General features: G+C 40.2%; 1 protein-coding gene across 5 annotated transcripts in view; it reads left to right on the top strand.

The window, feature by feature from the left end:
- The window catches only part of ADGRG4 (adhesion G protein-coupled receptor G4), a 33,069-nt gene extending 21,345 nt beyond the window's left edge, over positions 1 to 11,724 (top strand). For 4 of the 5 annotated variants that reach the window (XM_065077546.1, XM_065077549.1, XM_065077551.1 and 1 more), the window contains 7 exons: positions 991 to 1,112; positions 1,894 to 2,162; positions 2,926 to 3,019; positions 4,071 to 4,360; positions 4,914 to 5,015; positions 6,443 to 6,604; positions 7,206 to 11,724. In XM_065077546.1, the coding sequence (XP_064933618.1) occupies positions 991 to 1,112; positions 1,894 to 2,162; positions 2,926 to 3,019; positions 4,071 to 4,360; positions 4,914 to 5,015; positions 6,443 to 6,604; positions 7,206 to 7,333 (1,167 nt within the window). In that variant the 3' untranslated portion in view covers positions 7,334 to 11,724. Of the gene's footprint in view, positions 1 to 990; positions 1,113 to 1,893; positions 2,163 to 2,925; positions 3,020 to 3,146; positions 3,245 to 4,070; positions 4,361 to 4,913; positions 5,016 to 6,442; positions 6,605 to 7,205 lie in introns of those variants that run through there. The other variant, XM_065077547.1, reaches the window with a different exon arrangement.
- Positions 11,725 to 11,799: the final 75 nt, after the last annotated feature.

Raw genomic sequence — 11,799 nt, 5'->3', positions numbered from 1 at the left:
AAATGTCATTAACTATAGTCTCTGTAATACAAAGAAAACTGCCTCTAAAAGTTGAACATCAAGAAATGAGATGACTTCCTGAGAATGGGCTGCAATGAACGCAGAGTGTTAGGCAAGATCAAAGCGAACTAAGTAGCTTAAAGTTGTCTAATCTCAGCAGGGCACAACTGCTCGGTGGGGTAAAGCCATCCCTTTGGGGGGTAAGGCCATCCCTTTGGGGGGTAAGGCCATCCCTTTGTCTTGGGGTGCTTGCCCAGGTTTGCCCAGAGAGGCACAAAGCCCCTCCTGGTAGGAAGTACAGGACTGCTACAGGAAGGAATTCAGATGTTATAGATTACAGACAACTTGCTCAAGTTTCCATTTAAGCAGAGAGAATTCGGTCTGATTTTAAGACCACTCCTCTTCTGCACTGCCACTTCAGTGATCAGCGCAGTTACAAGTATTTAGCAGCACCACCGATTGTGCATCAGAGATGTGGGTTGTTAGTCTGAAGTTTCGTCAAATAGAAACAAAGCTGTGGCAGGGAATGACAAAATCCTCTCGATATTACACCTGACAGCAGCTGTGGGGAAGCAGGGCCCAGGCTCCCGGCTGATTTTGGCAGAAGGAGGCCCTCTGGACATGGAGGATCCTCCCACGTCCAAGACATTTAGCAGGTTTGTGCAGTTCCCAAGTGTGGCAGCTGCCATTGAAACAAAGCAGAGTTTCTCCTACAAAGCGAGCTCCCACTGCAATAATTTTGGCAAGATCCCGGAATCCTTGTGGCATTTGTGGTTTCTGAAGTACAGCTTTTCTGCCTTCACAACCTATTACTGGATACTTTGAATACTGAATACTACTTTGGATATTCTGTAGGACTATTAATGGAAACCCTCCAAAAGTAGCAGTAAGCAAAACAGAAATCGATTTCTTTATCGGTGTGAAAATGAGGAAAGCAATTTTCTTTATCTGTCATGGCAAACAACTGTGATTCTTTATCTTGTCACATAGGACTTGTCCCGGACAGAGATAGATACCACACATGACCGTGTATTAACTCTGATAAGCTATGCAGGATGTGGTGCTTCTTCCCTTTTTTTGGGTATAACACTGGTGATATATCTAGCCCTTGAGTAAGTCTGATGCTTTTTTTTACCTAACTTTTACTATTTTGGCAATAATGAATTTGCAGCAACTATCAGAATGTCTGGTAATATTTGATGCTGTGATGCAAGGGAGGGAATACTGAGAGCTGATAGTATAAATATTGCTTTATTTTCACCTGTGACTGTGGTGAGAGGGATTCAAATGTTCATGCTTCAACATAAGCATTAGTCTGAACTGTTCGGCAACTTCTGTGTTCCTGAATTGGTCGTTTCATAAATTTACTCATGGGCATGGGTAAAATATCATGTCAATAATCTGGAATATTCCCTGCATATAGACTGTACATTGGATGATATCAACAGTATAATACGGAAACTTTTCTCTTGGTCTTTCTTGTGTTTTGTCTTTTTGGATGGGTCTCATTTTATATTGTCTGTGCCAGTAGCTCCTGGTATGATGGGGCTCTAGGCTTAGGTAGTAGGATGCTTTCATAATCCAATAATATTGCAATAACAATAATATCTGATATCAGTAGTAAAAATATGATGTCAAGTCTGTCTCACCTCCACCAAGTGTGAAAAACACAGCAGGTCTCCCTGTATATAGAAGCTCTGCTTTTCCAGGCTGGGAGATCTGCTTCAAAAACACACTAGTGATGTGCTATAAAACATTAACGTAGATATAACTTACACTACAATAAGCCAATTTATGATATGACAAATACACATTTGTGTTACTTTGCCTTAGCGAATGGACTCAGCACAACTCAGGCACTCATAACCTCGTGTGTTTTCCCCTTCTTTTTAGAAAGCTGCGGAGAGACAACCCTTCGAAAATCCTGCTCAATCTTTGTGCTGCATTGCTGATGCTGAACATGGTCTTTCTCACCAACTCCTGGCTGTCCTCGTTCAACCAGCCGGGTCTCTGTGTCACCGTGGCCGCGCTCCTTCACTATTTCCTTCTTGCAGCTTTCACCTGGATGTGCCTGGAGTCTGTTCACTTTTACTTGGCTCTTGTCAAAGTTTTCAATGTTTATGTCCCCAAGTACATCCTAAAATGCTGTATGGCTGGCTGGGGTAAGTAAGCAGATTTCTCGTCCACTTTTGTGCGCATTAACATCTCTAAGATAGGGGCATATTTGCAAAAGTAAGTTAGGACCCAAAATGCTGGTTCAGCTGCTGGAAATGGTTCTTATCAGAGGCACTCACTGACCCAGAGCAGAATTTGGTCTGTATTTTTTGATTCACCACTAGATGCTGTTTTAAATGGCTTTTTAGGCTTTTGAATAGTGTGCAGTGTATGAGCATCTCTATCCTTAATGTCACAAATAATTGTTCTCGGGGACAGCCATCCGTGATGGTGTTGTTGGTGGCAGCCATTCTCAACAGAAGAGCCAGAACTGAAAGAAATATGGGAAATGGGAAATGAGTGGAAGGAAAAACTGATAACACACTGTCTGGGAAACGTCTTTCTCTATCAGATCTTAACACAAAATGCTGTGGTCTGCTTATCTTTTGACACTCAGCTTTTTGTAATAATCAGTTGGTTTTATTTAACCAGATTGGATCCCTTCTGGAGATGTTTGAATACTCACAAACATTTTGAAAACACAGATATTTCTATGCCTACTCATTTGTAATTTATATAAATAGGGAGATTAAATCTGCCGTGCCACACATTTAATTACACTCATTTCAGAAGGGGCTTTAGGAGGAGAGTTTGGTCCTAAAGTGTACATGTCTGCTGTAATTACTCATCTGAGATTACCTGATATCATTTCATAGTCTCCATTTTTCTTTTTACTCTAAATTTGTCTTTTTCTCTTGCCTTCCTTATTAGGAATACCAGCTATTATAATTACTATTGTGCTCATTATAAATAAAGACTTCTATGGCAATGGTTCGCAATCTGAGAGCCATCCATTCAGCAATTTGTAAGTACAATACTTTAAGCTTTTTGATGGTCACCAGAGCATCTTAAAGATAGAAGAAATAACCAAAAGGCAACAACCTCTCTCTTGCTTTTGTCTTTTCTTTCCCACCTTAACCCTCTCCTTTTAGTGGTTCTGATTCATTGGATCATTTTGCTTGTACGGCTGCTACATGGAGGAACTCTGGCATCAGTGGACTGGGCTTGAGGACAGGGACGGCTTCTGCCAGTCAATCCCATTTTTTCTTTCTGAAAAAACCTTCACGTGACATTAATTCAGCCTGATGGGACATTTGTATATGCTCTTGCATGTTCTAGATTTTTGGTAAAACTGAAAGGCAGAACAATTGCTCTACTATTTTGCCCATTTGCTTCTGCTTTTTTAATGTCAATTCACATCACTGTCTCTTCATAATTTCAAATTCTTTTATTGAATCATCTCAACCTCCTCTCTTCTCCAGTGTGAAAACACTGAATTCTTGTATTCCTTTTAAAAGGGCTTTTCTAGCAAAGAATGCTTCCATTTTTTTGCCTGATTTCTGTTTAGCGCAATCTGATCACTCGTTGGTGAAGATTACCTGGAATATTTGAATTCTATCCCCTCAGAAGGCAACACACACCCATGACTCCTCAGAGGGAAAGTTGTTACCTACCTTTAGCAAAAAGGCAGGAAAACTCACTGATTTATGTCTGAGGAAAAGCTAACCAGTGCTCATCTCTGTGCTATACTATTATTTAGACTCCTAATTAAGTTGTATTTAACCCTGTTTTCCTAAGGCAATGTGTCTTTGTCTGTATATATTATTAAGTTGTGCAACAATCATCAGTTATCTGAATTTGTCAGAAATAAAGAAGTCTCAAAGTTATTTGATTTCTATAACATCCACAAAAAGGCAAGTGGGGAGATTCTATGAATGTCCTCACTGGGGGAAAGTAACAGGCACTAGGGAATGCCCCTTACTGGCTATCAGAGACACATATTTTGGAAACCACGCTTCATTAGTTTCACTGCTCACAAAAACTCTGTATTGAACACAAACCTTCCTTTCTTGCAGCTGCTGGATTCAGGAGAACAGAGTGTTCTACATCTCCATTGTGGCCTACGTCTTCTTAATATTTTTGGTGAACACAGCCATGTTCATCACTATTCTCTTTCAAATCCACTCTGTGAAATCAAGGACACAAAAGAGATCCAGGTTCTGGAAACAAGGTTTTCTTCAAGACCTCAAAAGTGCTTTCAGCTTGATGTTTCTTTTGGGCATAACTTGGGGCTTTGTCTTTTTTGCCTGGGGAACAGTAAGGATATTGTTCTTGTATCTCTTCAGCATTTTTAACACCTTGCAAGGTAATTTCTGATTGGAGTACTGTTATAAATACAGCAGCTTAGGTCTGTGGAATAGAAATACATTTGTAACGTCATGTAATTCAAGCATGGGGGAAGAGGATTGCTCATGTAGCTTTGTGTTACACTCTTCAGGTATTTTAAGAGGAAAACTGCATTGCAGTGGGATGATAGTGTGCAGATACAATAGCATTGCTATGATAGATACGCTATTAAAGACACAAATTCATGCCTTTGAAACACGGGTCCAAATAAATGCATCTTTTCAGGAGCTGGCACAGTCCTTTCCATCTGGGCATAAAAATCGTTGATAGAATCTACAGTGACTTGCAGATTATTCTTATGCCAAATCTGCAGAAAGCTCTTCCCATCATCCTCTCACATGCACAGAGGACTCAGTGCAGTTCTGGGCCAACATGATGCTGGCCCAGGGACCACCTTTCTGGCCACACATAACACACGGGTCACTGAGTGCCATACAAAAAGTTTAGAAAAAGGATGGCAGGTTGGAGAATCCACCTGAAAACTGGTGATTTTTTTTTTCTTACATCTTTAGGGTTCTTCATCTTTGTGTTTCACTGCCTAATGAAGGAAGAAGTGGCAAAGCAGTGCCAAGTGCACTTTTGCTGGGGAAGATTTCGTCTGAGTAATTATTTTGGTAAGCATTGAAGGGTTTTGTTTAGCTTGACTTGTAAGTCCTTGCCTGCTACTGCTGTCACATTTGTTCTACATTAAGAAATAGGTCACCCTTCAATAGTTTTCTATTATTTCTGCATTGCATTGGATAATTATTCTTTAATAGGCCTTTATCCTCTTCTACTAACTGCTTACATGATATAATGATGGGGTGACAGCATGCCATAAAAAACGTAGATTTTCAAGAGATTTTAGCTTGGTCTCTAATTATGTACATGCCATTCAGTGTTCCCTTATATGAGCTATGTTTTTGGTGGCATTGCAGTCTTCATAAAGCCAAGATTCAGAAAATTATGCAGGATATTGGACATACTAGTAGCTATTTTTATGCACAGGAGCTCCGTTTGCTCAGCCTGGGAAGGAGAAGGAAGATGTAATTGCTGTCTTGGGATATCTGAGGGCTGGTTATAGAGGAAAGACAGACTCTTCTCAGAGGTGCACACGAAGAAGCCAAGAGGCAATGGACACAATTTTCAGCTATGGAAATTCCCATTACTTATAAGGAAAAGCGTGTTTGTTTTTGTATTTTATTTTTCACAATGAGGGCAGTTAAACAGGTGCCAGTGGCCCAGAGATGTGGTGAAGACAGTCTCTCTTTTGCAGAGTCAAATACCACTGGACGGGTGCCTGACAAACCTGATCCAACTTTGGTTGGAGTGAAAACCCCCAACGGTCTCTTCCAACCTAAATTATTCTAAGATTCTGCTCTCTCCCAGCTCAGCAAAAAATATCATGGGCTGTGGCTCATTCTGGGCTACCCCACTGATGTTGACTTTTCACAGAAATGTGGAAGAGTTTAATAACTTCACTACCTCTGTGTGTCTTTCAAAATCAGTTGACATTATGAATGTTTATAACAAAGGAGGAACTAAATCGGTTGGTTTGTTTGTTTCAGGAAACCAGACTAAAAATCCCATATTAATGCATGTGTCGTGCACACAGCAGTCCTGGGCATTGTGTGCTGCTCAGGAATATGTAACTTTCCATTTGCAGAGGGGAAATTTGTCAAAAACACTCTAAGTAGCACAGAGAGTGTGCTCCCTTCAGCAGGAGCCAGCTCCATGCTGCCCAGTACAATAAGGGTCCTCTTCTTTGTGTACCGGCTGTCTTTTTCGGCATCACCTTATCCAAATGAGTATGACTGGATTTGGTGCCTAAAGGGGAAACAGAAAACTGAATTGCTGGTATCCAGCCCCACCTGCACAAGTTTGACAGAGCCAGTGTAAAAAATAACAGCAGGAATTGTGCCTTGTGCTGCAGAGCTTCAAGGCAGGTCCAAGGATGGCGCAAGAAGCAAGAACAGACATTTCTCCACCACGGTCTCTAATAGATTGAGATATGACACTTATACAGAGTTTTATTCATGTGTCTTCCACACTCTGATTTCAGACTGGAGTGGGTCAGGTGCAACTGCTGAATCTACGCCAAGGCATTCAAACCACAAATCACTGTCCCAGGCTTTGTGGAGTCTAAATTCTAACGGAACAAGTTCAACTTCCAGCGGTTCAGATTTCCTTCCCAGGACTTCCCCGGACATAAATTTTAGGATTGGTAAGAAAAACAGTGTGTGCTGCACAGACTAGAACGCAATAGGTTCCATATAGTGACTGTCAAATCCCAACTAATGGAAATAAATAGGAAACATTTCACTGCTTTGTGGCAGACTTAGTTTGGGGATAACAGCTACATTACAGGTGGTTTTTGCCATACTAAGGAAAGTATGAAAGCCTGTAAGATCCTGGTATGGCTCTTCTCCAAATGGAAGACAACTCTCTGCTCTGGGCCAGCTGTCTGCCATTCCAAGGCACCTCCTTCCAGTTAGGGAGCACTGTGGTCTGTCTCATCCATTCCCCAAAGAGCAAAGAAAGCTGAACAAGACTGGCTGTGAGCCTGATTAATCCAGAAGAATCCCAGACGGAGGTTTTGCCCTCCAAGATGGGGAAATTCTTGCAGACCCGTATTCTGGAAAAGGAATGTCTTTACAGAATTCTGACCCAAGAACCAAACATTCCAAGTTGGTTTTGGAAACATGCTGATTTCTGTGATTTCCCCAAAGACATTAAATCAGTGAGTTCTGCATAGACAGGTTTCTTTCTGAATATATTAAAACAACCTCTTATAATGGAAAATTTTCCCTAATTCTTTTCCATAGCTGAAGTTCATTACAACCCCAGTGCTGTACCTCCAGAAGATGGTGAGACCAAACATCCTTGTTCACAAAGAACACAACTCATGGAGACAGGGCTGCACTATCCGCAAAAAGCAAGATTTTTTCATTGATACTGAATTTGTTTTCTTCTGATTATCTAATGATGGTTCTCTTTTGTGGCATGAAAAAATGCACATTAATCTAAATAATTACTTCTAATGTACAATTATCACTCTGAACACAACTATAGAGCTAAAACATCCCAGGATTCAACTCTCTGCGCTTCAGTGCAGGGGCAGTGATGACCACATAAGGATTTGGTCCCCCTGTATTCCAAGATTAACCCTCATGTTAAACAGAGACTGGAAACATTCTCTTCATCATCATTAGTCCTTCTCATAGTCTGTCATCTTTTTTTTTTCTCTTTATACCCTCCTGCCATCCATCTGCTCCCTTCTTCATCTGATACTTCTGCTCAGAACCTAATACCCATAATACTGAGTTTCAAGTCATATTTTTGAGCCTGTTGACTGACTGACTGTCTCAGGCATGGATTTCTAGGTTCCTCAATCAGTATCTTTCCTTACTTTTCCCGAAATGGACTTTAATCAACTTACAGGTTAAGAAATCGGACTCAGCTTTCCAAGACATTCCTTTCAGTTGTATGTTTTAGTTTCAGATGTGCTGGCACTGCTGACTTGGATTTAGATCTCTTAAGAGATGTAGATGCATGTTTCAGTGTTTGAAAATATTGCACAGTACCTTCAAATGGAATGTGAAACCAAGGAAAACTTAAATTCCCACCTCTAATGGGTAACCATGTATGCGATATAGGTTTCAGTTTACCTCTCTGAAAAAGCCAAAACCAAACCAAAACTCAAACAAAAAAAAACCCCAACAAATAAAGCAAAACAGAACAATAGCAGATAAAATCCTGCCATGTTTGGAAGTAGCGAATAAGAACTTTGCCCTTTAGTAATACTTTGCTGTGAATTGAGCAGAAGGTAAACTTCATAACATCACAAGAGGGACTTAACTTTCCTCTCCTACTAATGAGGGGCTTTCTTTTAGCAAATGTGTTTGAATCAGTAACTTGCCTGCTCAATCAAATCCTAATTTCAGTTTTGAATGCCTTTCTCTGTTTCATTCAAGTAAAGATATTTTGATGATGGCTAATATAGTAATATACCGATGTGTACTGATGACAGAGAAGTAAAAAAATATAATGGAGTGATGTCTTAGAGATGGTGTGTACGATAGCAAATACAAAAGGTTCTTTCATTCTGTGAATAACTCCCACACAGCAATTAGTGGAAAAAATGAATATTTCAATGTACAGTAGCTACAGCCAGCCTACTTGAAATTTGACAGATCACCTTCAGTTCCATGGCTTTCTGGGAGAGAAGTTAGCATGAAAAAGAAGCAAACGGGTTCTATCTCTTACCCGCTTGTTTCTAACTTGAAATTACTTTCAATGAGAAAGAAATTTAATATAAAAACCAGTTCAGTATGTTGGACACTTGAACTACCATCCTCTGCTTGTATTCTTTATGTTCATTCTGCAGTCTGCTGGTGAATACAAGGGGTTCTTCAGCAGAAGCAGAGCCTTAGTCCTCCCCTGAGTCCCTTTGACACCAGTTTGTCTCTGCTGTGGTATTGGTTAAGTCTGGGTGGATGGACAGCCTGACCCTGTGTCCTTCTCCACCACCCTGCTTTGACCTTCACTCTTCTCCTTTGTGCAGTAATTCTTTCTGCATACACTTGATAAAAACAGGACAGAAGGTAATTGGCTTGAATTTAGACTAGATATTAAGTAACAATTTCTAATTGTAATGAATAAGTGGTCAAGAGAGCATGTGGAATGGCCATCAAAAAACACTCATAGTGATAAGGCAAATATCTGCCAGAATTGGTGTAAGTAAAGTTGATTTTGCCTCAGAGCAAAGGATGGACGGGAAGATCTGTTGAAATTCCTCCCAATTCTATTTTCTATTACTCTAATTTAAAATTAAAAGGCAATAAAAGAGGATCAATGTGAGAACAACATGAGACTTGCCTCGTCTCCTGCATCCTGTGATTTTTTTGTTACATTCCTGATAAAAGACGCAACGTACCCTGTTTTTCTAAAGTTTTTGCTGAATGTCCGCATAACATTATTAAATAACTAGGAGCACAAAGATTTGGATAAAAAAGCAATGAGAGAAGTTCTGAAATACTTAAGACTTCCCAGGCTGCCAGAAAATGCCTGGAAATGCTGTTTCTTTGGCAGATCCATCTGTGTGGTTCCTGCTTTGGAGGTGTAACAGCGGGAAGAAGAGCAATCTGCATGGCGTGGAGCAATGTCAAGTCTCCATTCTTGCTATTGATTTTTTTCTATTTTCTATTCAAAAAGCAAAATCTGGAAGTAAAATTTTAAAAACCTGTCAACTTGCTGATGTAAAATGCAAAGCCCTATTTGTTCTGGGGAGGCAGTGAGCTCACTTCCACTCTCTATCATATGCCTAATGGCTTCTCCAGCTAAACAGTGTATCATTTATGTTTCAAGCATGGCATTGTTTAGGTTGTCAGCCCGAATGAAGATGTGTAATTTTCTTCGGGCTGAAATAATGTCTTCCACTTCGGCACCATCACACTTGTTCTTCTCCAACGTATCCACGCTGACGTTCTGTCACAGAATTGCGTGTTGATGGTTTTCACGGGGAGAGGACACGCACAAAGACAAATCTAATAAAAAATTGCTAAGCGCTTGTGATTCACATTCTAATAATTTTAAGCGATGGGAACAGCTTCTGCATCTCTGGCTCAAATGTGTCCTGACAGGCAGCGGTGCTTAAATGGTACAAACGCATCCTCCTCCCTGCGGTGTTGATTGTATCAGTTGCCTTTGCTCGCTGCCTGAGAAAGCAGTGATCTAAAAGCTCCTTTGATTTCTAAGTCATTCTCATTTACTCCCAGATCGCTTATTTTTAGCAATACACACACCAGGAAATGCGTGCTCTATTTTAATCCAATGAAAAGGATTTCTGGAAGTGTATTTGCCTATGAAGGCAATTATTTCATGTCAGATCTCAGTGGGTTGTTAACAATAGGTTAGACGATGCAAAATAAATAAAAAATGATAGTAAAATCACTGCAGCAGCTGCGGTGACTCAGGCAAAACATCTTGCTATTCAGACGGGCACAAAACTGCACCACCCTTCCCACCAACTAAGGCAGTGGGTGCAGATCCAAGGTCTCGGCAGATCACCCAAGGGTCCATGGAGACTCTTTATGTCCCCACATGGACAAGTGGCTAAAGCTGCCTTCTAGCTCTATGTATATACAGCGCTTTGATAACCATGTAATATAGATAAATATTACATAGGGTGGCAGCTAAAGGTCAGTACAGCTGAAGTGTTTTTCTGGCAGTTTATGAATCTACAGTAGCGGTTAGCAATACAGGTTAGCAATACTTAGACCCCAGATGTATAATTCTTTCTAAATGTTGCAGGCAGTTATTATAAAGACAACAAAAGAAATGTCATTATGGGAAATGATTTTAGATTAAAAAATCAAAATACTGGATAGATAGTTATCTATTGCATAAGATGAGTGCTAAGTCTTAATGCACAATACTCTGTGCTTTTAGGTATCAGAAAGTATTTAGCATGTAATGGCACTGTAATGGTTCTAAATTAAATGTATCATTTAGAGTTTCAAGGATGCCCCAAGAATTATGCTTGCTATATTATTTCATTGCCTGATTACTCCTGTAAAGGAAGAAATTCAAGGATACATTCCAGTGGGGTTTTCTCCTCTGTTTTCTGAAAAATGACACCAGTATTTCAGTGGAGGACCAAAAAGTCTTCCTTCATCTTTATGTCAAAAGAAGAGGACTTAAAAGGAAGGCTACTGAGATTTGCTGGAAGGGAGAGATTTACATTGATCTGGCAGACTGCTGGACTTGAAATCAGTTTTCTACCTCCAGGGACAAGTAAAAGGAATGTGCCCGTGGTGACCCAACAGCCAAGTCCTGCTCTGTGGTGAACAGTCTGGGCACACGGACAGCAATCAGGCAAATCGTAATCTGAGAAAAGCCTTTTATAAGAGAGGATGCCACAACAGAGCCTACCAAAACTCAGGACTAGGATAGACAAGCTGTTTGGCATCTCTCTGCCGTTAACATCCGAAGAACACGAACGTCAGTTTGCTCAGCAGAGAGGCAGAAAGATACATCAGCCAGCAATAAACAGATGGCAAAATTGCTAGGAGAGACAATTAAAGCAAGGGTCGAAAATGAGTTTGAGGCATAAAAGCAGAATTAAGACAACTAAATAGTTCCATGCAGAAATGATACAAATAATGACCCAAGAAAGTGAGCTACGATAACCCTAAAAAAAGCCTATGCTGGCTAATATAGCTGTAGCTCATTGTGGATCAGTTCTGTGCTCCTAGCACTCTAGCTACAAAGGATTTTGCCATATTTGTATAAATATCAACTCTGTATGACCAATGTATAATGAAATAATAAAAATGTGCTACACAAAATAATTATAATTTGGGTAAATCAGTTTCTTTAATAGGAGTCAAGATTTTGGCTGGTTTCTCCACATTTTGG

The sequence above is a fragment of the Columba livia genome, chromosome 12, assembly GCF_036013475.1.
Source record: "Columba livia isolate bColLiv1 breed racing homer chromosome 12, bColLiv1.pat.W.v2, whole genome shotgun sequence".
Lineage (NCBI taxonomy): Eukaryota > Metazoa > Chordata > Aves > Columbiformes > Columbidae > Columba > Columba livia.
This window is presented reverse-complemented; position numbering and strand designations above follow the sequence as displayed.